The sequence below is a fragment of the Hypanus sabinus genome, chromosome 16 (assembly GCF_030144855.1).
Source record: "Hypanus sabinus isolate sHypSab1 chromosome 16, sHypSab1.hap1, whole genome shotgun sequence".
Classification (NCBI taxonomy): Eukaryota; Metazoa; Chordata; class Chondrichthyes; order Myliobatiformes; family Dasyatidae; genus Hypanus; species Hypanus sabinus.
This window is the reverse complement of record NC_082721.1, coordinates 34464746-34490875: the sequence shown is the minus strand read 5'-3', so window position 1 is coordinate 34490875 and position 26130 is coordinate 34464746. Positions and strand designations below refer to the sequence as shown.

Here is a 26130-nt window from a genome sequence, read left to right as displayed (position 1 = left end):
GGTAAGGACGTACAGCCCTGCACATGTTGGAGGATGTTTTGGCATTCGAGCGCAAGTTGACGTTGCCTGCCAGAGATTTACAGAAAGGCACATTGTCTCACTTCCCCAATTTGAGAGAGTTCAAAAAAGGTCACGACATGATAAATTCAGAGTATTTACATTCTGCAATCATCGCAATGCAAACATCGTTTGGGAAACGCTTCTGTGAGTTCAGAGAGGAAAAAAACACATTATCCTTCCTGGTCACTCCCCTAAGCATCGATCCATCCCTACTGAATACGACTGCATTGTCAGGTGTGAGTCAACCTGAACAAGGATGATAAATATTTTAATTGCCTATTATTTTACGTATATTCATATGTTTTCATTGTTCAGTGAAATAGTCCTTTTATTTTTCAGGTTGACAGCTGGCTGACGTTATTTTTGGTTTGCTGCTGGCGGCAAATTTAAGTTTGGCGTTTTTCATAAATACAGGGAGGACTCAAATAGACGTTGAGTATTTTACTTAAAAGTTACCTTCAACCCAACGTCTTTTTTTCGGAGGTCAAAATGTTTTTGTTGCATGCAGAAATGTAATTTCGTTTTCTCTGCAGGAGTTCATCAATTTCATAAATGCAACACATTATAGTTTGTTTATACATAGCATAAAGGCAAAACAAAACGTTGTATGCAGTGTTATTTCATTTTAAATGTCAAACGGGTTTTGCGGCTCCCAGTGTTTTCTTTTCTGTGGGAAACGGGTCCAAGTGGCTCTTTCAGTGGTAAAGGTTGCTGACCCCTGGTCTAGATGCTTTTTAAATGTGTGAGCCTTTGCCTCCACTATTTTCTCAGGATAAGTGTTCTGGATTGTAACCGCCTATTGGGTGGGAAAATTACTTTTCAGATCCTCTCTAACCCTCCAACTGCTCACTTACACCAATGTCCTCTGGTTATATACAGTAAGATATTATTCTATAGGGCTAAGCAAGGTATCTTATCTATGACTCTCATAATTTGATACACCTCTATCAGATTCTCTCCCCCCATTCGCCAGGTCTGTTCCATTGGAAAGAAGTCTAGCCTACCCAGACTTTCCTCATAACATCCTGGTAGAATCTCCTCTCTACCCTCTCCATTGCAATCATGTCCTTTCTTTACTGCAGCAACCAGAATTACACACAATACTTAGCTGTGGTCTGATGTTTTAAAAGTAGCCAAGAAATGAATTTTCTGATAGACAAAGAAATGTAAGTGAAATAGATCTATTCTGAGTAATGCAGGTTTTCAACTGCACATAGCTCTTTTCCTTGGCATTGTGTTTGAATGGATTTTGAGGTGACTGGTTTCCCGTACTTACAGTGGATAGATACCTAGTCACACCAGATCCCAACATCAGAAGCCTATATATTGTGTTGGTGCACAGAATTTAGAATGAACACATACTTCAAGCTGTGAACACTGTTGAGCTTAATTTTGCAATACAGAAACCAGAAAGAAATTGAGGAACAACCCAGATCTACAGCACAGGACATTGACACAACAAAAAATTCCTAGGTCTCAACTCACATTCTCCAAAAGCATTCAAGAAAATAGATTGCACAAGAGAGTGTCAAAGAACCCAAAATAACTTTGATAAGAGAAAGTTATCAAAATGTTCGTTAAAGAGGATTAAAAGCTGAAATATTACATTTAATAGCTTAATACTAAACAGTAATATTCAACATGAAAAATTCAGAACTATCAGTACATTCTCATATAGGCACCACAATAATAAAACAAAAATTAAATCCAGGTAATCTCATATTCAATATAACCTTCCTCAGCTAATTAGATAAAAACAGTGGATTTACAATGATTTTTCATGATTGCAATGTTAATGCAGTCTAGCTTCAACAGACAAAAATGCCCATGGTCAAAGAGCTATGAGTGGGTGTTAAGGAGCACCTTAAAAGGAAGGGGGTTTATAGAGTGAAAGCTGTAGCCAGCCAAGCAAGAATGCACAGTAAAGTGGCTGTAAATACATCTACATATATTATCAATAGATGTGTATATTCCTGGTGATTATACATAATGAAAGAAATGATTGCTTTAATAAACTGTGCCCAAAGAAAATTATTACTTTAACATAATAACTAACTTACATATCTATTCAAATTTGAATAAATAACAATAGGGTTAGGGCTATGATTGATTTAATATTAGCTCTACAGATTTCATGGTTGATTTAATATTAGTGAGTGACCTAACAACTATCCAGTGATCCAAAACAATCCAACTTTTTTGCCTATCAGTTATATATTGTTCATTTAAAATGGCACTGAGGAAGCTTTTGTCATACTATACAGCATGGGGTTTTTGACATGGCCAGCTAATCTTCAGATTACTGGACTAAATATTTCAGAACGTTGCCGTGGTCACTAGTGTCATCTTATTTAGGATTTGGCTTACTTCTATTCTACTTAGTTGTCAGAACTAGCAAGCTGCTGATCATTTTGAAAGCTATATGTCTAAGTTTCACAGAGATATCAAAATACTACCTTTCTGAGGACCACAAGTAGGAAACTGAATAATCAAGAACACTCCCTTTTCTTTGTTAGAAAACGGATTTTCTGCCACAGTGGAGCACAACCCTCTAATACCATCAAGGACATCTTCAAGACGTTGTGCCTCAAGAAGGTGACATCTATCACAAAGGGCATGCCCTCCTCTCATTACTACTACCAGGGAGGAGAAAGAACAGCTAAAGACCCATACTCAACAATTCAGAAACAGCTTGTTCCCCTTCAATGACAGATTTCTAAATGGTCTATCAATATTATCTCATGCATAGAAACATAGAAAACCTACAGCACAATACAGGCCTTTCAGCCCACAAAGCTGTGCCTGAACATTATGATTACCTAGGACTACTCCTAGTCTTCTATTTTTCTAAGCCCCATGTACCTATCTAGGAGTCTCGTAAAAGACCCTATCGTATCCACCTCCACCACCATCGCCAGCAGCCCATTCCATGCACTCACCACTCTCTACGTAAAAAACTTACCCCTGACATATCCTCTGAATCTATTTCCAAGCACCTTAAAACTGTGCCCTCTCGTGCAAGCCATTTCAGCCCTGGGGAAAAAAAACCTCATCATCTTTTACATTTCTATCAGGTCACCTCTCATCCTCTGTCGTTCCAAGGAGAAAAGGCCAAGTTCACTCAACCTATTCTCATAAGGCATGCTCCCCAATCCAGTCAACATCCTTGTAAATCTCCTCTGCACCCTTTCTATGGTTTTCATATCCTTCCTGTAGTGAGGCGACCAAACTGAGCACAGTACTCCAAGTGGGGTCTGACCAGGGTCCTATATAGCTGTAACATTACCTCTCAACTCTTAAACTCAATCCCACGACTGTTGAAGGCCAATGCACCATATACCTTCAACCACAGAGTCAACCTGTGCAGCAGCTTTAAATATCCTATGGACTCGGACTCCAAGATCCCTCTGATCCTCTATACTGCCAAGAGTTTTGCCATTAATGCTATATTCTGCCATCATTTTTGACCTACCAAAATGAACCACCTCACATTTATCTGGGTTGAACGCCATCTGCCACTTCTCAGCCCAGTTTGATATCCTATCAATGTCCTGCTGCAACCTCTGACAGCCCTCCACCCTATCCACAACAGCTCCAATCTTTGTACCATCAGCAAATTTACTAACTCATCCCTCCACTTCCTCATCCAAGTCATTTATAAAAATCACGAAGAGTAAGGGTCCCAGAACAGATCCCTGAGGCATACCACTGGTCACCGACTTCCATGCAGAATATGACCCATCTACAACCACTCTTTGCCTTCTGTGGGCAAACCAGTCTGGATCCACAAAGCAATGTCTCCTTGGATCCCATACCTCCTTACTTTCTCAATAAGCCTTGCATGGGGTATCAGGTGGAAGAAAGGGGTGGGAAGTCATTGCCAAAGAAGTGGGCTTGGAATTCACTGAGTTGGGGGCAAAAGGGGACAAAAGCCCTTGCTAAGGACAGAATGTTCCACCTCAAAGAGCGGAAGGTCAGAGGGAATGGTGAAAATGCAGATTAGAGCTGGGATCAGAGAGTTAGAGGCATCAGAAGAGAGGAGAGGGTTGGAGTGTTCAGGGAAGGGGGGGTGGGAGGAAGAAGATGGAGGTTTGAGGACCCAAAAGGTGACAGGGAGCCCGAGAGACCTGGGGTTGTGGCAGAGTGGTGAGGGAAAGGGAGCCTAGGAGCTCAGTGGCAGTGAGAAAGGTCTTGGCTCGGAGGTGGAGGTGGCTGAGGTACAGGCTGGAGCTAAAGGTCAATGTAATTCTTGGTTTGAAGGTATACAGGGCCATCTGAACCAGAGTTCAGATGAAGTCTGAAGGCGTTCAATCAAGGGCTCCCCTCCAAAATCTACATGTAAACTTGTTGCTGCATCAGGAATGCAGCCAACATAATCAACAACCACACCCAGTCCAGACAACACCCCCCCCTTGCCCCCTTTGGATAAAAGATACAAAAGACTGAAATCATACACTATCAGACTTGAGGTCAGTATTTATCCTGCTATTGTAAGGCGTTTGAACTGGTCCTTAGTAAGGTAAGATGGACACTTAACCTCACAATCCACCTCTTTATGACCTTGCACGTCACTGTCTACCTGCACTGTCACTTTCTCTGTCACTGCAACACTTCATTCTGTGATTGTTTTCCCTTGTATGTTTTACCTTACCTCAATGCCCTGTTACAATGAATTGATTTGTATTTTTACTGTACATACCGATGTACATATAATAATAAAATAATTTACCAATTTTTGCAACTCTCCCTCCAACTGGGCAAGACAATAAGTTTATGATCTAATAAACCTGCATAGGTATCAATTTTTATTTGATAGCTCATAAGTGTCTACAACTCCACAAATGTAATATCATAAACAGCACAGTTACTCATAAAATATAAACATTAGTGAGCATCATAATGGTAGATTAAGAACCACAATATTACTAAATAATGTAAAAGATATGCATCCTAAGTAAAAGATGTAGATTCTCATACTCTACAAATGCAGACTTACCAAAAGGCAAGCAGATTACTTAGATTTGAAATTTTTCACATCTTCATACATTGTAGCCAATTCCCAATAACTCTGGAATGCTCAATGATTGAATACAGAGAAGGATGCTCAATTTTGATAGAATTCACAAAGCTACCATCCATGACTAAGCTAAGAGAATGACTTTCAAATGTGGCCGATGCTTAAAAGTAACCAAACTGCAAGAAAGCTAGACTTAACCACCTGTGACCAGTGTTGATAGATAGTGGCACAAATTTTAAGCAAGATATCTTCTTGGGCAGGTGTCACATTGTAAGCTTTGCTGTAGGTGGTGGTTTCCAGGGTTAGAGAGCCATCTGTGAAATAATAGTGCTCAAATATTTTGTGTGGAACTAGAAATATAATGATACCCTTCAGATTAAATTGCTTTACACAGACGATCTGCTTTGCTACAAATCAGACAAAATTGCCAATTGTCTTTTATACTCACAAAGTAAATGTCTGTTACTGGAACTTCCTCATCATCTTCGTCATCTTCTGCTTCCTCAGACGCATGGCTGGCTGCCTCCGAGATTTGGCTCACAGTGTCTGCTTCCAAAGTGATAGTAGAACTTGTACGTGCAGATGCTGAAGGAACTTCCCTAACATGAAAATGTATACAGGAATCAGAAGGCTTCCAATATGAAAGAACTCATGAATGTTAATGGGTTTAACTTAACCCACTGAGAAACAGATAACTGATGCATGTGTATACAGACACTCAATTATTGGGGCAGTGTGCCAATACATTAAAAACAATCTATAGTTCTGGGAGCAGAGCGTCAGTACACAGATAAAATGCAAAGTACTTTGAACAATGTTATTTTGTCATGTAGTACACAAATAGGCCATTATGCTCACCAAGTCCCAACTATATCAAACACCTAGCTGAACCAATCACATTTTCCTGCTCACATCCCCATTAACTCCTCCCCTTTGTCTTCCCACTAACTTACACTGGGGCAATTTACAGTAGACAATTAACCGAGCAACCAGCATGCCTTTGGAAACACAAGAGATTCTGTAGATGCTGGATATCCAGAGCAACACACACTAAATGCTGCAGGAACTCAGCAGGTCAGGCAGCATGAACTCCAAAATGTCAACTGTTTATTCATTACTATAGAAGCTGCTTGACCTGCTGAGTTCCTCCAGCATTTTATATGTTTTGTTCAGCATCCCTTTAGCATGTAGGAAGAAACTTCATTTTTAGTGTAACACACAAAGGAGGTAGAGAAACTCAATGGTTCAGACAGCATCTAAAGGTTTTTTTGGAAGATAAGCTGTATTTGTCATATGTGCCTTGAAACATACAGCAAGATGTGTCTCTTGCATCAACAAACAAAACAGTCTGAGGATGTGCTGGGGGCAGCTCGCAAATGTTATCAAGCTCCAGTGCCAACATAGCATGCTTACAACTTACTACCCCTAACAACATATCTTTTTTGGAAGAGGAGAGAAAACTCATGCAGTCAGTGAGAATGTACAACCTCCTTACGAAGAGTGGCAGGAATTGAACCCGATCTTCTGACCATGGGTGAGGTAAAGTGTTAGACTGACCGCGACATTACTGTGCCACCAATGGAGGGAAATGGTCAATTTTTTGGATGAAATTTTTCATCATGACTGATGCCTCCTATTTGCCTCCAATATCTCTTTAGACAATAGACAATAGGTGCAGAAGTAGACCATTCGGCCCCTCGAGTCTGCACCGCCATTCTGAGATCATGACTGATCATTCACTATCAATACCCAGTCCCTGCCTTATCCCCATATCCCTTGATTCCCCTATCCATCAGATATCTATCTAGCTCCTTCTTGAAAGCATCCAGAGAATTGGCCTCCACCGTCTTCCGAGGCAGTGCATTCCACACCTCCACAACTCTCTGGGAGAAGAAGTTCTTCCTCAACTCTGTTTTAAATAACTGACCTCTTATTCTCAATCCATGCCCTCTGGTACTGGACTCTCCCAACATCTGGAACATATTTCCTGCCTCAATCCTATCAAATCCTTTAATTATCTTAAACGTTTCAATCAGATCCCCTCTCAATCTCCTCAATTTCAGTGTGTACAAGCCCAATCTCTCTAATCTCTGCGTAAGACAGCCCTGCCATCCCAGGAATCAAACTAGTGAATCTACGCTGCACTTCCTCAATTGCCAGAATGTTCTTCCTTAAACCTGGAGACCAAAATTGTACACAATATTCCAGGTGTGGTCTCACCAGGGCCCTGTACAAAAGCAAAAGGACATCCTTGCTCTTGTACTCAATTCCCCTTGTAATAAAGGCCAACATTCCATTTGCCCTCTTCACTGCCTGTTGCACTTGCTCATTCACCTTCATTGACTGATGAACTAGGACTCCTAGGTCTCTTTGCATTTCTCCCTTACCTAACTCTACACCGTTCAGTCAATACTCTGCCCTCTTGTTCCTGCTTCCAAAGTGGATAACTTCACATTTATTCACATTGAATGACATCTGCCAAGTATCTGCCCACTCACCCAGACTATCCAAGTCTCCCTGTATTCTCCTAACGTCCTCTTCGCATGTCACACTGCCATCCAGTTTAGGATCATCAGCAAACTTGCTGATATAGTTTTCAATGCCCTCATCTAAATCTTTGTCTCCAAACTTAATTTTCAGGCAAGCAGCCATGTTTTACTTATTACTTAAAGATGCTTAGCTGCACTGCTTTTAAAAATTGGACATTCTTCCAATTCCAATCATCTTTAAACATTTAAATTCACAAGTGCTCAAATATCAAAGTAAATTTATTATCAAAGTACATATACATCACCATATATTATCCTGAGATTCATTTTCATGTGGTCATTCACAGTAAATAGAACTAAACATAGTAGAATCAATGAAAAACCGCACAGGAAGGAGACAAACAACCAATATGCAAAAGACAACAAACCGTGCAAATACAACCAACCAACAACCAAAAAAACCACACAAATATACAAACAAACAATAAATATCGAGAATAGTGGATGAGCTTAGGAGGATGATGACACCTAATGGCAACTCCCTATCTTGTATTTTCGGAAACAGCGTTATTTCTATCTTTGATATCCCTTTTCTCCCCTTTCAAGGTTCTTTTGAAAACCCTGACCTGGAGTTACACGCTAAATTCGGTAATGGGACCTACTCTCAGGGCCTCACGACCTGCTGCTTTTCGATATGCCAAGGACGCAGCCTAGAAGACTAGCGTGTCTTCAGGATGCCGGAATCTTCGTGGCTCTGGAGGCCGATCCAAGCCCAGTGCTGTTGCCTGATGTGTCATGGGAGTACACGGAAGACTGAAAGCAGAGAGCTAGCTGCTGGCTGTGTGCCCAGGGACACGAGTTCTTTGGGCACAGAGCTCGGAAAGAGCAACACTACAGACTTTTAACACCATAAATCAGCCAGTTGTTTATTATGTCTCCCCTCTTGCTATGAAATGGGGACACATCTTTTTCCCTTATTAGGGAGAGAGAGAGAGCCTGTGGTATGTCGAATACCGGGTGATGAGTAGTCTTTTGGGGTCCTGCAAGTCTGTGTCTTTCTTGATGCTTTGCTGCACACTTGTGTGGTCGGTGGTGGTGGGGGGGCGGTACCGATGCTTGTTTGCTGGTGGAGAGGGGTCATTGCTTTATTGCTGCTTGTGCATGGGAGGTGGGAATGGGGGGGGGGGGGAGGCTTTGGGGTTCTAACATTTAACTGCCATTCATTCTTTGGGGCAATCCTCTGTTTTTGTGGATGTTTGCGAAGAAAAAGAATTTCAGAATGTATATCTCTGACATTAAATGTACATATTGAAGTTGCAGAGTTCTTAAGAGAGTCCATCGTTCAACAAATCACTTTGTATTGGGGTGATTGAAGTTATCCCCTCTGGCTCAAGAGCCTGATGACTGAGGAGGTAATAACTGTTCCTGAACTTGATAGTGTTGGATGAAATAACACCAAGGAATTTAAAGTTGCCTACTCTCTCCACCTCTAATCCCCTGATGAGGTATGGACCTCCAGTTTTCTCTACCTGTTGTCAATAATCAGCTGCTTGGTTTTGCTGACATTGAGTGAGAGATTGTTATTGTTGCACCAATCAGCCAGTTTCTCAGTCTCCCTCTTTTATGCTGATTTGTCACTACCTTTGACTCACCCACAACTAGTGTTGTTGTCAGCAAATTTAAATATGGCATTGAAGCTCTACTTTGCCTCACAGTCATAAGTATAAAGCAAGCAGAGGAGGGGGCTAAGCACACAGCCTTGAGGTGCACCTGTGCAAATGGTGATTGTGGAGGTTTTGTAGCCAATCCAAATCTACAAGCCAAGAAACTGAGGATCCAGTTGCATAAAGAGGTATTGAGACCTAACTCTTGGAGCTTATTGATTAGTTTTGGATAGTATGGAATGTAGAGCTATAGACAATAAAGAGCATCCTGATATAGGAACCTTCACTGTGCAGATGTTCCAGAGCTGAGTAGAGCGCTAATGAAATGGCATCTGCTGTTGACCTGTTGTTACTGTAAGCAACTTGGAGCAGGATCAAGTCACTCCTCAGGCAGGATTTGATATGCTTCATCACCAACCTCTCAAAGCACTTTATCACACTGGATGTAAGTGCTACTGAACAAGAGTCATTGAGACAGGTTACTATGTTCTTATTGGGCACTGGTATAATTTGAAGCCTGCTTGAAAAAGGCGGGTACCTCAGACTGCCAAAGCACAAGGTTAAAGATATCAGTGAACACACCAGCCAGTTGACTAGTACAGGTCTTCAGTACTCAGCCAGGTACCTCAACTGGGTCGGATGCATTCCATGGGTTCACCCTACTGAAGGATACTTTCAAGTCAGTCTCAGACTGAAATTACAGGTTTGTTGTGGGCATGTGAATTGGTTAAGTTGCCTTGATGTTTTAATGGTCAAAGTGGGTATAAAAGGCATTGAGGTCTTCTGGAAGCAAAACCTCATATGCCTCTTGATTTCACTTTGTAGGAGGTGATAGCATTCTAGCCCTGCCACAGCTGTTAAGCATCTGTTAGTGACTCCGTTTTGGTTTGGAATTGCCACTTTGCATGTCAGATAGCTTTCCAGAGGTACTTCCTGGACCTCTTGTACTTTACTTGATCGCCAGTCCTGAATGCCACTAATCTGGCCCTCATCAGATTGTGTATCGCTTGGTTCATCCAGGGCTTCTGGTTGGGGAAGACTCTGAATGATTTTGTGGGGACACACCCATCCATGAGGGCCTTTGAAAAGTTCATGACAACAGTGGCATATTTGTTCAGATCCTCTGATGATTCTAGCCACTTCTTTGCCCCCTGCAACACCTCTTTGTTGTCCTTACCTCTGGAACCTTTTTCTTTAGCTTCTGCCTGTATGCAGGTAGGAGGAGGACAGCCAGATGATCAGATTTCCCAAAACGCAGTCTAGGATCTAACAGTAGGCATTCCTAATCATATTAAAACAGTATGATCAAGTGGGTGGGAATCCGTGGTGCTCCAGGTGACATGTTGATGATAACCACACACAAAATGCTGGTGGAACACAGCAGGCCACGCAGCATCTATAAAGAAAAGCACTGTTGACGTTTCGGGCCAAGACCCTTTGTCAGGACTAACTGAAAGGAAAGATACTAAGAGATTTGGAAGTAGTGGGGGGGAGGGAGAAATGCGAAATGATAGGAGACGACCGGAGGGGGTGGGATGAAGCTAAGAGCTGGAAAGGTGATTGGCGAAAGTGATATAGAGCTGGAGAAGGGAAAGGATCATGGGACGGGAGGCCTCGGGAGAAAGAAAGGGGGAGGGAGGAAGCACCACAGGGAGATGGAGAACAGGCAGAGTGATGGGCAGAAAGAGAGAAAAAAAGCAACTAAATATGTCAGGGATGGGGTAAGCAGGGGAGTAGGGGCATTAACGGAAGTTAGAGAAGTCAATATTCATGCCATCAGGTTGGAGGCTACAAAGCCGGTATTGTTCTTAAGAACAAAGGTGTTGTTCTTCCAACCTGAGTTTGGATTCATTTTGACAGTAGAGGAGGCCATGGATACACATATCAGAGTGGGAATGGGACGTGGAACTAAAATGTGTGGCCACGGGGAGATCCTGCTTTCTCTGACGGACCGAGCATAGGTGTTCAGCGAAATGGTCTCCCAGTCTGCGTTGGGTCTCACCAATATATAAAAGGCCACACTGGGAGCACCAGACGCAGTATACCACACCAGCCGACTCACGGGTGAAGTGTTGCCTCACCTGGAAGGACTGTCTGGGGCCCTGAATGGTGGTGAGGGAGGACGTGTAAGGGCAGGTGTAGCACTTGTTCTGTTTACAAGGATAAGTGCCAGGAGGGAGATCGGAGATCGGTGGGAAGATATTGGGGTGGGGGGGGGGGGGGGAGGACGAGTAGAAAAGGGAGTCGCGTAGGGAGTGATCCCTGCGGAAAGCAGAAAGGTGGGGGAAAGAAAGATGTGCTTGGTACTGGGATCCCGTTGGAGGTGGTGGAAGTTACGGAGAATTATACGTTGGACCTGGAGGTTTGTGGGGTGGTAGGTGAGGACAAGGGGAACCCTATCCCGAGTGGGGTGGTGGGTGGATGGGGTGAGGGCAGATGTGTGGTAAATGGGAGAGATGCACTTGAGAGCAGAGTTGATGGTGGAAGAAGGGAAGCCCCTTTGTTTAAAAAAGGAAGACATCGCCTTCGTCCTGGAATGAAAAGCCTCATCCTGAGAGCAGATGTGGCGGAGACAGAGGAATTGTGAGAAGGGGATAGCATTTTTGCAAGAGACAGGGTGGGAAGAGGAATAGTCCAGGTAGCTGTGAGAGTCTGTTGGCTTATAGTAGGTTTCAGTAGATAAGCTGTCTCCAGAGATGGAGACAGAAAGGTCAAGAAAGGGGAGGGAGGTGTCGGAAATGGATCAGGTAAATTTGAGGGCAGGGTGAAAGTTGGAGGCAAAGTTAATGAAGTCAACAAGCTCAGCACACATGCAGGAGGCAGCGCCAATGCAGTCGTCGATGTAGCGAAGAAAAAGAGGGGGACGGATACCCGTATAGACTTGGAACATGGACTGTTCCACAAAGCCAACAAAAAGGCAGGCATAACTGGGACCCATGTGGGTGCTCATGGCTACACCCTTGGTTTGGAGGAAGTGGGAGGAGCCAAAGGAGAAATTATTAAGAGTAAGAACTAATTCCGCTAGACAGAGGAGAGTGGTGGTAGAGGGGAATTGGTTAGGTCTGGAATCCAAAAAAGAGGCGAAGAGCTTTGAGACCATTCTGGTGGGGGATGGAAGTATATAGGGACTGGACTTGCATGGTGAAAATAAGGCGGTGGGGGCCAGGGAACTTAAAATCATTGAAAAAATTCAAAGCATGAGAAGTATCACGAACATAGGTGGGAAGAAATTGAATAAGGGGGGATAAAACAGTGTCAAGGTATGCAAAAATGAGTTTGGTGGGGCAGGAGCAAGCTGAGATAATAGGTTTACCTGGACAGGAAGGTTTGTGGATCTTGGGTAGGAGGTAGAAATGGGAAGTGCGGGGTATGGGAACTATGAGGTTGGTGGCAGTGGATGGGAGATCCCCAGAGCTGATAAGGTTGGTGATGGTATAGGAGACAGTGGCCTGGTGCTCCTTAGTGGGATCATGATCAAGGGGTAAATAAGAGGAGGTATCAGAGAGTTGTCGCTGTGCCTCGGCGTAGAGGTTAGTATGCCAGCCAACAACAGCTCCCCCCCACCCTTTCTCCCGAGGCCTCCCGTCCCATGATCCTTTCCCTTCTCCAGCTCTGTATCACTTTCGCCAATCACCTTTCCAGTTCTTAGCTTCATCCCACCCCCTCCGGTCTTCTCCTATCATTTCACAGTTCCCCCTCCCCCCACTACTTTCAAATCTCTTAGTATCTTTCCTTTCAGTTAGTCCTAACGAAGGGTCTCGGCCCAAAACGTTGACAGTGCTTCTCCTTATAGATGCTGCCTGGCCTGCTGTGTTCCACCAGCATTTTGTGCGTGTTCTTTGAATTTCCAGCATCTGCAGATTTCCTCGTGTTTGGCATGTTGATGATAATTGGGCAGAGATTTCTTCAAAGAAACCTAACTGAAGTCCCTGACAATGATTCGAAAGGCATTGGCATTTCTTGTTGGCTAATTGCAGCACTCAGTACATCAAGTGCTTGCTTAACATCAGCCTTTGGTGGTATGCAAAATGCAGTCAGGATTATGGACAAGAACTCCCTTGGTAAGTAGAACAGACAGTACTTAATCATTAGGTGTTCTAGGTTGGAGGAACAAGAGTGAGACAAGACCACTGTGTGCAAACTCCACTAAGAGTTTATCATGAAACACAGAGGCCCACCTCTTGCCTTCCCTGAATGTTCTGCAGATCAATCCATTCAGAAGATCGAGAACCCCTTGAGCTGAACTGCCAAATCTAGTGTATTTTGAGTAAGCAATATCTCTGTGAGACCCCAGATGCTGCAACTGTTCATTTCCCTCCAATACAGCAATCTTGCCTTTAGGTCCTCAATCTTGTTCTCCAATGACTGTACATTTGCTAGCACCAAACAAAAAAAAAGTTGATTTTAAGTTTAGACAAACAAACTACAAAATAACTTGGGGGACCACTTCGTCAAGCAACTTCGCTCTGACTGTCACAAAAGGCGGGAATTCCTGTAACCACCCATTTCAATTCGATTTCCCATTCCAACATGTCAGTTCATGGCCTCCTCTATTGTCATGATGAGGCCACTCTCAGGTTGGAAGAGCAACACCTTGTATTCCATCTGGATAGCCTCAACTTGAAGATATGAACAGAGATTTCTTTAACTTCAAGTAATTTCTCCCCCTCCCCCTTCTCTCTTTTTTCAATCCCCATACTGGCTCCCCTTAGTTCTTCTCTGCTCCACGCCTGCCTATTATGTCACCCAATGCCGCTCCTCCTTCCTTGTCTCCCATAGTCCACACTCCTCACCTTCTTCTTTAGCCCTTTATCTCTTCTACCTATCACCTACCAGTTCATACTCATCTCCCTTCCCCCACTTCCTTATTCTGGCTTTTTCTCCTTTCGTTCCAGTCTTGAAGGGTCTAACCCTGAAAAGTCAACGGTTTATTCCTCTCCATAAATGCTTCATATCTCAAGATGCTTCATACTACCACTTTATGAGCAGCATTTCTGTCTCATGACACACCAAGTATATAGCATGGTGTGAATTAAGAAAGTCCATTTCTTGCCTTCTGACCAATCAGGAGTGATTTCCTTTTTCACTTACATTAGTTTGTGTTGGTATCTACAGGGAAGAAACAATTTTTGCACTATTCTCCATTGCACTTGGAAAAAAATCCATACTCATACAATTTCAAAAAATTTTTCATCTGGTTGGTCAATGAGCTGAAAAGTATTCCATGTTTGTGATGAAATAGCAATCTGCCATTCCTACTAACCTTAATTACTGTTATTTTTTATGAATGACAATTATAAATATCACACTCAGATATCCTGAGTAATAAAACACTAACGTTTTTTCTTCTTCCTCTTCTGTTCCTTCCTCCAATGTAGTTTCAGACTCAATTCCAGACTTGGCTTCCAATTCAACCATGACCTGCTGCAAGCTGGCTTCCACTGCCGCATCATCATTGGATCTAGAGGTAGACAAATCACTTAAAATAGGAACATGCAACACAATTCTGGTGGATTACGAAACACAAGAATATGTGAATATTTACAAGAGGCAATATTTGATTAAAAATGTATTCTTGTATCCTCTCTTTTCCATCAACATAGCTGGTACTGAGCTGGAACAATTCTATGGAAGTCAATAAATCTTAGTTTCTAGATGCAGGATGGGGCATTGTGGGACGGAATGCACTTTGGCATCTTTCTGCCAGAAGACAAATACATGGAACAAATCATCTGTTGACACTTCCGCAAGGTCGTGATGGATAAGTGTTGTGAAAGTTATCTCAGCAACAATCAATGCCTTTGGAAGAGGTGGACATGAAAAACAGAACTACTTCATTGTTTTGCCAGCACATCACAAATATATACTGCTGATGGGTAGTTAAATAAAAAGACTACTTGAGTGTTTAAATAGTCACTGCCAAATAGAAAACTATGCAAATAACTTCATTCACAGTATAAAGAGGAAAATGTCACTACACACATGCTAAAGGGGAGGTAGATAAATGGCCTGTCCCGTATACTCTGAAATTTTATTATGTAAAGAGCAAGAAAGCTCATTTATGGTTCTTTCTTCAAATTAACATTATTTCAGGAAGTATGTACTTCCCACTTCCTTTCTAATTAAGGACAACATCTGGATGGCATCCAGGCTTGACAAAACACCTTAGTGAAGCCTGCATGTGACATTGTATCACGAACCTGTATGAATATATCCAGGCATGTTTTGAGAGTAGTGCTACCGTTATCTTGTTAATGTATGGGTATGAATTGATAAAGGATTAATACCTTTTATTTCTCAATCCACTACTGTGCTAATTGATGTCCGTACCCAGCCCAGCCCTGATGTCAGTGCCCAGTACCCAGCACATGTAGAGATATTATTCCATAATATTACTACAAGTTGAGGTACTGCATCCCAAATAAAATAACTGTGTGGAAGGATGCATATACTCATTTTACAGATTCTGCTACACAATCATGCAGAATGAAATGGAGCCAAGAAAATAACTGCTCTGCATCATGGTATGGTGGAAAAGATAGGGAGATTGTGGAAATTTTTGAAGAGATAAAATCCTACAGTGAATCACCATGCAACTCAGAAATGGAGAAATACAAGATGGTTAGTACATATAAAAGAATGTTTCACTTACCGCCATCTTTAAATGGCCAATTGCACAACACATGCCCCTCAGACCATAACTCTTTCACAAAACCAACTGCTTAATGACAACATCCCTTTCTCACTCATCACAGCTTTAGAATTTTTTAGCAATTTGCACAATTGACAGATCACACACGCCATCACAATTAACTCCAATAATTATGCCACAGCAACAACCAAAATAGAAAATATTGAAAATAATAGATTCTGCCTGATCTCCATGAGTGAAACAATAACCTTTGATGAGAGTGGGAAGGAGCAAGAAGAGAGCTGAGGAAAAAAAAGATCTATAGTGAACTGGATGGCAGAAGTGAAATGATGATTATAGGGGAGAAAGTGAACAAAGATGATAATTGAAGGTACAAGCAGAACAAAAGATCAGGATGAAGAAAGTGTAAATGCACAAGGAGGAATTCTGAAAATGTTGGTTTCAATCATCTCAGATCATCAATTTTGATATGTAAACCCCGTATGTTTTATCAGAATATAAGGTAATGCCTTCAGGTGTCAATGTTACTTTTATAGAAGATAGGCAGCCAAGGAAAAAAGCATTAGAGTAAGAGCAAGATGAAAAACTAAAAGGCGATTGGAAGACCAACTAAGATTTATAATAAGCTCCTCCTCTCTAACCATCTTCATTTACCTGCTGGTATGGCTATAGCAGATGATGACAAGTCATCTAACCCTCGGTTGAAGGGTAAAGCAGGATGCCTCCCAGGCAATGAAGGCATCTAAAATGCATCCTCAGTACCCTAGAGACAATTACCACATAGATCATATAGTCTCTCAGCTATCATTATTAAAGCACTTGAGCTGCATCAGGATGGGCTTCAAAAGCCAAGGAAGTTGGAGAAAGCAATCATCATGTGCAGAGCAGAAGGCAAAATACTGCAAATACAGCAAGAATGAGAATAAAAATTCAAAGTCAACTACAGATTGGACTTGAGTTCAGGATTCTAAATGGGAACACAATGTATTGTGGAAATGTAGTTTATTTCTTCCTTTGAAGAACCATTATTCTCAGAAGTCAAAGTAAATTTGTTATCAAAGTACTTGTATGTCACAATATACAATCCGGAGACTCATTTTCTTGTGGGCATACACACTGGATCTAAGAAGCATAATGGAATCAATGAAAGCCATAACCAATGTGCAAAAGACAATAAACTGTGCAAACACAACAGAGAAAAATAAATAAAAACATACATAAATAAATAAGCACTAAATATCGAGAACATGAAGAGTCATTAAAATTGAGTCCATAGGTTGTGGGAACAGTTCAGTGATGGGGCAAGTGAAGTTGAGAGAAGTTAACCCCTCTGGTTCAACAGCCTGATGGATGAGGGGCAATAACTGTACCTGAACCTATTAAAATTATTATTAATACATTTTTATTCTAGATGTATGTAACTAGATGAAGGGATCTTAAATTATATCCTGTTACAGCCCAAATCCCTGGATCATTGACCAAGTAATGCTACCACTGTGCTATTGTAGCAGATTAAATCATTTTAATGTGTCCACACTGAACTCATCTAAACAACAGAACTGCTTAATAGAATGCAGTCAGTCATACAAGTATCAGCAATACAATGTCCAGACATAAGACACAGAATTTAGATATCTACAGCACATTGCAGGCCCTTTGGCCCATAATGTTGAGCAGACATGTCCATAAATTAGCAACTTAACAGATAAAATTAAAAAAATAACACTTGTAGAAAAAAAATGAGCAAGTTTGATTCTCACCCAATATCCTGCACTGAGGAAAGTGTAGTTTTCCTAAACAAATTTAAAAAAGAACAATAACCATAAAAGATCAGCCATAAACAATAAAAAATAATAATACAAGCCAAGGATGAGGACAATGTGGCAATATGAACATGTAATGCTCACGTTACTAAATGACTTAAGACCATGCAAAATAGATAATGTAATATTTTGACAGAATGTAGCATTGCAATCCTAAATTTACATTTTAAGAAGTTTAGCATTACAGAAATAACATTAACCTATGGGGTGTTAGACATAATTATTTTAAGTGTAGTGGAAAAAAAAGATGGGAATTTAAACAGTAACACAGTCAAACACTAAAAAGGTAAAGTAAAAATTGCTACCTTTACCTTCAAGTTCTTTCACTTGCTCTCAAAACCTCTCCACCTTTTGCTTCACTTTCTCCATTGATGCACCATACAACCTAACTCTTCAACCAAAAGTTTGATCAGATGCCGTAATTTGGCTTGATCAAAGATTTATTTCGTAATGCTTCTGCGAAGCATCTTGGGATGACTTATTAGATGAAGGCAGTACATAAATGGGAGTATTATTTTAAATAAAAACATCAACTAGTACAGCAGAAAATTTGTAAGTAGATTACAAAATGTTAGGTAGGTATGGGACATCACCAGCTTTCAGACATGTTTGTACAGAATTTGGCCAGACTTGGGTCTTTACATATAGACATCTTAGACATCTGTAACCTTCTTGCAATCAAATAATAAACACAGGATTTTATGGGTCTTAAATAAATTATTAAATCTTGTCTCAGACATATAGAACATTTTTATATTGATAACTGTTTGCTGCATAATGTACATTATAAAGAGGTCTTGAACTGAAAGTTAATCTAGCAATAACTTCCAAGGCTACTGTGACATTGCTGATCTACAATGAATAAACGATACATAAAATTTTTAAATTATGCTGAATTGATTTCAATAAACTTGAAATGAGCAACTACTCTTGCCAATACGACACCAACTAATTCTCCTGATTGAATTTTTACTTGGGTTCAAGACATCATTCAGAAAAATGACTGGAGTGGTGTGTGGCAAGGAAGATACAGTCAGCACATGACGATGCCCCTGGTTGCCACAACATATATTTCAGTTCAGCCCAAAAAAAATAAAAGAAAATGTCCAAAGACCAAAACTACATTGTGTTTCACCAATAATATTCCATGAATGATAGCTTGGCCAGATATATAGTGGCAATCCCAAAATATCCCATCTGGCCCACCTCAGCATACAGCATGAAAAATTTGGTGCAGTCCTGCTGAAAACGTATCAGCACATAAGGTAGCTATGAAAATAATACAAGTATTCCCCCCACCCCGTCGATAAAACATGAAGTAATCTGGCCAAATTGCTTTAATCCAAAGCAAAATGCAGTAGCTGGATACCAGATAGTTGAATTTAGCCATGACACAGGCTGAAAGCATGGACTTTGCAATATGAAGCATGAAGTACTTTGATCTTCTGAAGCTCTAATTCTTGATTAGAAGATCAGAAAACATGGGATTTATTTATGAATAAATGAACAGAACTATTTGGTCTATCTAGTATAAGTAAAAAAAAATCTTTAGATTCGCATACATGTGTGACGAACTCTGGAAGAATAAGGAACAGTTCAGCCTCTATCATCAATATTGAAGCTACTCAGTTGAATTATACATGGTTTGTTGCATTTAAAGAGTAAAACAAGTCAAGCTTTCCAGATGAAAGAAAATTGTAATTATGTGAGAGTGAGCAGCCAGTGCCAGTGTTAGAACAGGGAGTTCAGGCTTTGGCTCATAAAGGCTTTGGCAAGTAGAGGCAGAAGCTGTAGGTTTTTTTTTTGTTTAATTTTTCTTTCTTGTTGCACAGAGGTGGGATGACAGGCAGGGTAGTGGAATGTTTCTCTTGCAGAATGTAGCAAGGCAAGGAGACCTCCAGTATCCCTGATTACTACACCTGCAAGAAGGGCACTCAACTGCAGCATCTTACAGACTATGTTAATGAATTGGAGATTCTGTGTTAAGCTTGTACAGACCATCTCTGTGACTGCTCTGCTCCCCTCAAGAACAGGTATACTGCTTTGGAAACTGGTGAGGGGGGTGGGGGGGGAGAGAGGATGTGACTTAGCAAAGGAAATCCACAGCAGTCAGGTCTCCGGTACTGAGTTTGGCTCTGATGAGAAGGGGCAGAAGAGCCAAGCTGTAGGGATAGGGAATTCAATGATCAGGAGAACATACAAGAAATTTTGTGGATGAGAATGAGATTCTCAAATGGTGTGTTGACTCCTGGGCACGAGGGTCGGGGACATCTCTGATCAAGTCCACAGCATTCTTTAGTGGAAGGGTGAACAGGCAGAGGTCTTGATCCATGTTGGTATCAATGACATGGGTAGGAAGGGTGATGAAGTCCGGCAAAGCAAGTTCAGGGAATTACTAAGGACAGAATTTCCAAGTTGTGATCTCAGAATTGTGTAAATATAAAGTCAGAATCTAAAGGTTCAGTATGGTGGGAGTAATGTTCTGAATTGTGTATAATTCAAGGAGCATTACAGGAAAGCATATGAGCTTAGGGCAAAGATCTCCATGTGATATGATGACATTGCAGCCATTAGTGGGACTTGGTAGCAAGAGGTGATGGAGTGGCAGCTCAATTTTCCAGGGTTCTACTGTTTTAGACGTGAAAGAGCGGGAGGGATTAAAGGGACAGGGGTGGTATGACTATATAGGGAAAATGTCACGGCAGTGTTCCAACAAGACAGACTAGACATCTCGCCTACTGGAGGCTATATGCGTGGAACCGAGGAAGAAGAAAGGGATGACCATGATATTGGGATTATATTATTGAGCACTCAATAGTCAGTGGGATTTAGGGGACCAAATGTGTAGAGAAATTGCAGATTGTTGCAAGAAACATAATAAGGCTATGATAGCAAGTGATTTTAACATTCTCCCATACTGTAAAAGGGCTGGATGAGATGGAGTTGCCTAATGTGTTCAGGGAAGTTTCCTTAATGAATACAGAGGTCCCAACTAGAGCAAGTGCAATATAATATCTCCTATTGGGAATGAGGTAAGGCAGGTGACAGAAGTTCGCGTAGGGGAATAATTCGCATTTCATCATCATAATGCCATTAGATTCCAGATAATTGAGAAGGTTAGATCTGGTCCTTGGGTTGAGATTCTAAATTAGAGAAAGGCCAATTTTGATTGGGACAGGCTGTTTTCTGGTAAGTGTACTTGACATATGGGAGGCCTTCCAAAGTAAAATTTCGGGAGTACAAAGTTTACATCTTCCTGTCAGAATAAAAGAAAAGGATAACAGGTTTAGGAAATCATTGGTTTTTGAGAGACATTAAGGCCCTGATTAAGAAGGAGGAGGAGGAAATACATAGCAGGTGTAGGCAAGGAAAGAACAAATGAGGTACTTTAAAAGTACAAGAAATGTAGAGAATACTTAAGGAGGAAATCATGAGGGCTAAAAGAAGGCTTGAAGTTGCTCTAGCAGACAAGGTGAAGGAGAATCCCAAGGGCTTCTACAGAGCAAAAGGGCAGCAAGGGACACAATTAGTCCTCTTGAAGATCAGAGTAGCCATTTTTGCATGGAGCCAAAAGAAAAGGGGGAGAGATCCTAAACCGAATTTTGCATCTGTATCTACTCAGGATATGAAGCAGAGTCCATAGAAGTGAGGCAAAACAACAGTGAGCTTGTGTACCATATACAGATTACAGTGGAGGAGGTGTTCGTTGTCAAAGAAATTAGGGTGGATAAATCCCCAGAGCCTAACCAGGGCACTCCCCTGAACCTTGTGGGGAGCTAGTGCAGAAATTGCAGGAGCCTGTGCAGAGATATTTAAAATGTCCTCAGCACTAGGTGAGGTTCCAGAGGATTGGAGGAGGGGACCACATATATAAGTATTTAGATAGACAGGAACTAATAGTCAGCATGGCTTTGTGTGTAGTAGGTCGTCATATCTAACCAATCTTTAAAAGTTTTTCGAGGAATAAAGGCAAGGCAGTGGGTGTTGTCTACATGGGCTTTAACAAGGCCTTTGACAAAGTCCCGCATGGGAGGTTGGTCAAGAGGTTCAGTCACTTGGCATTCAGGATAAGGTAGTAAATTGATTAAAACATTAGCTTTGCAGAAGCCAGAGAGCGGTGGCAGATGTTTTTTTCTCTGCCTGGAGGCCTATGAATAGTGATGTCCCACAGGGATCAAAACAGGGTCCAATGTTGTTTAATGTTTATATCACTATCTGGATGATAATGTAGTAAACTGGATACGCAAATTTGCAGATGACACCAAGATTAGGGGCATGGTGGACAGTGAGGAAGACTATCAAAGCTTGTAATGGGATTTAGTTGAGCTGGAAAAATGGGCTGAAAATAATGCTAGATGTAAGTTAATACAGACAAGTGTGAGGTGTTGCCCTTTGGGAAGAGAAAACAGGGTACGACTTACACGGTGAGCGGAAGGGCTCAGATGAATGCGGTGGAACAGAGGATTCTGGGAATATAGATAATTCCGTGAAAGTCACAGGTAGAAAAGAGAGCTTTTGTCACATTGGCCTTTCTAAATCGAAGTATCAAGTTGAGTACTGGGGATGTTATGTTGAAGTTGTACAAGATGTTATGAGGCCTAATTTGGATTATTGAGTGTAGTTCTGGCTACCTACCTGCTGGAAAGATATTAATAAGATTAAAAAAGTGCAGAGAAAATTTACAAAGATGTTGCCAGGACCTGAGGGCCTGAGTTATAGGGAAAGGTTAAACAGGTTAGGACTTTACTCCCTAGAGCAAAGGAGAATGAGTGGAGATTTGATGGAGCTATACAAAATTATGAGGGATATAGATGAGGTAAATGCAAACAGGCTTTTTCCACTGAGGTTGGGTATGGGTAAGCCTAGAACTAGATGTCATGGGTTAAGGGTGAAAGTTGAACTGTTTAAGGGGAACGTGAGGGTGAATGTCTTCACTCAGAGGGTGGAGGGAGTGTGGAACGAGCTACCATTGAATTGGTAGATTTAGGTTTGACTAAGTTGTGTTGAAGGCGATGGCCTGGGTGCACATTGATGGGACGAGCCAGACTAGATGGACTGAAGTTCCTGTTTCTGTGCTGTAGTTTTCTATAATTCTATGGCCTATTTATGGACTACAGAAAGCATGACTTGCTAGAAAGTGGTTGAAATAAATACCTCAATGTACCAATAACAGTGGGTTAATTAACCAAGGGCAACATTCACAAATGAGGTCAATTTGTAACTCAAGCAACATGCCATCAATAAATGTCTATCAGGAATCCATGTTCCACATGAAGAGACCAAACTGGGTTCAATATTTTCTATGCATTCTAACTTTTGTCTTGTACAAGGCCAAATTGATTTTCTTCATTATACACTTAACAGACATATTAATACATTGTCTATTTGCTCAGGCATTGACTTTTCACCGCCTAGTAAAAATCTAAATAGTGAACTGTCAATAACGTAAAGATCCTTACTTCTATCTATCAAATTCCGTCCTGATCCACATTAAGGGCAAGTATATCTGGTGGTGGTCTATCTCCCCAAATATGGTACCCTGGATTTATCAAATGCCTTTCCTCCAACAAATTTGATTTGGTTTGAAAAGATACGATGTCCTCCACAATACTAACAATTGTACAAGTTGTTTTATAAATTTCAAACTTTGCAGACTAATATCCTTTATCAATACTAAATAACTTATTACGATGCAAGTAACAATAGCCTCCTAACATCAGTCACTGCAGGACTAGCATCTCAATGTATTAACAATCATTTATCCACTTCAACTTTACTCAGCTCTGAATAACTGAGACAAAATATTATAGTTCATCACCTTCTGAAGGCTGAAAATTTATAGCCATAGATTGTAATTGGCCTTTCCTAACAGGAAGCACTGAAGTGCCTCAACTCTTTTGTTCAAATATGTTTGTGCCTAGAAACATGATCTCCAACATCCAAGAAAGCAACATCCTCTGCATAAATACTTATTTTTAGTTAACAAGTTTTACTTACTAAACTTTTCTGGACTATAGAATGCAAAATGCAGCTGCATACATATTACAGAAACTTTCTTTTTCCATTTGTGCATGATAACTGATAAAAGTCCAAGAAAAAAACCTTTCAAATAAATAGGTTACCCACCATAAAGAGGCATGCACGTACACAAACACACACAAAAACAGCTCCAAAGGCTATCTCCACTCTGGAAGCATAAAAATTACACAAATGGACTTGGATATTTTATCTCCTATCTATCTTGGTCTGTGCTAATAGACACTGGACCTTCATGTGATAATTAGAAGAATGTCCAAACAATTGTCTTGAAGGACTCAAGAAATTAGAAAGAGACAGAAATATTGAATAAAAAAGATAAATAATTCTTCATACCTATAACGGTGATGATGTTCTGAGCCTTCTGATGCTGACTGCTCGGTCATTGATAAAGATGTTGTTGACGACAGAGTTGTTGCTATTGAAGCTGTTGTTGCTTCCTCAAATGAAGGCGGGGTACAAGGAAGGAGATCAGGTCGGCCTAAAAACCCTTAAAAAAAAAGAGAGATTATAACAGAAGGAAGAAAATCTTTTCCCCAGGAAGCATATTTTTGTTGTAATCTAAAGTAAAACAGAATGGTGAAGAACGCTAGTCAACTTAATGCTTTGTCATGTTTTTAAATTGGTTATTTTTCATAAATTGAACCGGACAAACAAGTGTAAAATACTGCAGTTGACCCAGTTAACATGATTAAAGAGATGGGATATGCAGTTTTCAAAGTTCAACATCTTAGCAGGGTATGGAGTAGTTACGGTGGATTCTGGTTAATTGGGACACATCGGAACCAGTACATTTTGGCCCAATTATGCGACTACCTCAATTAGCCAAAGATCCGTGAAATAATTAAAAAGGTATAAAAACACAAACTATTTTAACTGAGTAACAAATTATCTATTTAAATGAAATACAGAACAAAATAGAACTATTAATACACTACAGTGGTATAAAACTATGTATCAGCTGCTACGTTATCAAAGGAGGAATTCAGCATACGCTGCTGTGATCTTTTGATTGATTGTAAATGAACAAAATCAGTGCAGACACCTTGCGGCCCAATGGTTGGGGACCACTGGTGTAGATAACGGACAACCTTCATACAAAGCTATTGGTGATTGCATCCTCCAAATTTTCATTCTCATTGTAACTGTCAATACCCTCAAATCTTCCATACTTCCTAACTTACTGAAATAGTGAAATCATTTCAGTTTCACTCTCAGCCATTTCTCACACCTCTAAGCCAGTATGCTTGAAAAACAAATCCGAATTGCTGCTTATTTCTCACCAACTATTACAGACAAAAAAAATCACCTTTTTTTTGAACACAAACACATGCAACTGATGCTATTTAAAAACTGTTCACTCTAAGCACAATGTAGTGTCTCACAGTCACACAAGTACACGTGACTAACAACAGTTAAAACTGTTCGGAAACAGTCTCGTACCCCAATTAAGTGACATAGTGTCCCAAATTATTGAAAGGAATCCTGGCTATTTTCTAGGTAAGTTTTTGTTCTTTAGAGTTGTCCCAAATAAGTAGTTGCCCTGACTAACTAATGGTCCAATTAGCCCGAATCCACCATATTTTAGTTTGGAAAAATACTCTCAATTTTCAAAAACTGATACATTGGTCAAGGGAATTTTAGGCCACTAACTCAATGTGCAGAATATACACCCCATGAGATGCCTCTGTCCTTCACATGCTCACCATTCTCGTTCTGCCCAGAACTCTCTGGGCAGCACCAACCACCACCCACCCACCATGGACAGAGACTTCATGATGAGATGCCCTGCAACATGTGTAAACATGCATGGATTATTATGCATTCTGAACCTTACAAAAACACCAGGAAACTGTTACAATATGCTATTATCATTGTTTGCAATTTATTGTGGAACATTTTTATTATCATCGTTTGCAATTTATTGTGAAACATTTTTGTGTAATAAATAAGGACCTGCTTATGGCAATGTCAAAATAATTTCTATTCAACAATTTGAAGTTAACTAACATTAGCCTTAGGGTTATAGTACAAAAGTTTACAGAAAATAAAGAAATTGTGTATATGTGAGGCTTGCAGAGAACAACTAGTTTCTGCAAGTAGGTTTACTACACACTTCAGAAAGGGTTAAACTGGTAAACAATAATTGACATTGCTAAATGCAATGCCACACAATTATACAGACATGGCTGTATTTAATTCAATCAAAAGACAGTTGAGAGCAGATAAAAAAAACTATCTTAACATACCAGTTCATGGCCACCTACGGGTTCCTGGCCAATACCAAGGAAAACAGAATATTTACACAAAAATTAATGAAAAATGAAATGTATCAATTCGGCCTTGTAGATTATTTGGAAACTTTTGTTAAGATTATGAAAAAAAGCTT

The 26130-nt window shown here is 40.7% G+C and overlaps 1 protein-coding gene across 4 annotated transcripts in view; it reads right to left on the bottom strand.

The window, feature by feature from the left end:
* LOC132406214 (phosphatidylinositol 4-phosphate 5-kinase type-1 gamma-like) overlaps positions 1–26130 on the bottom strand; it is a 232539-nt gene that overhangs the window by 35028 nt on the left and 171381 nt on the right. For all 4 annotated transcript variants that reach the window (XM_059991548.1, XM_059991545.1, XM_059991547.1 and 1 more), the window contains 4 exons: positions 24078–24231; positions 17643–17675; positions 14569–14691; positions 5526–5676 (listed from right to left, as the gene is read on the bottom strand). In XM_059991548.1, coding sequence (XP_059847531.1) covers positions 5526–5676; positions 14569–14691; positions 17643–17675; positions 24078–24231 — 461 coding nt within the window. The remainder of the gene's footprint in view (positions 1–5525; positions 5677–14568; positions 14692–17642; positions 17676–24077; positions 24232–26130) is intronic.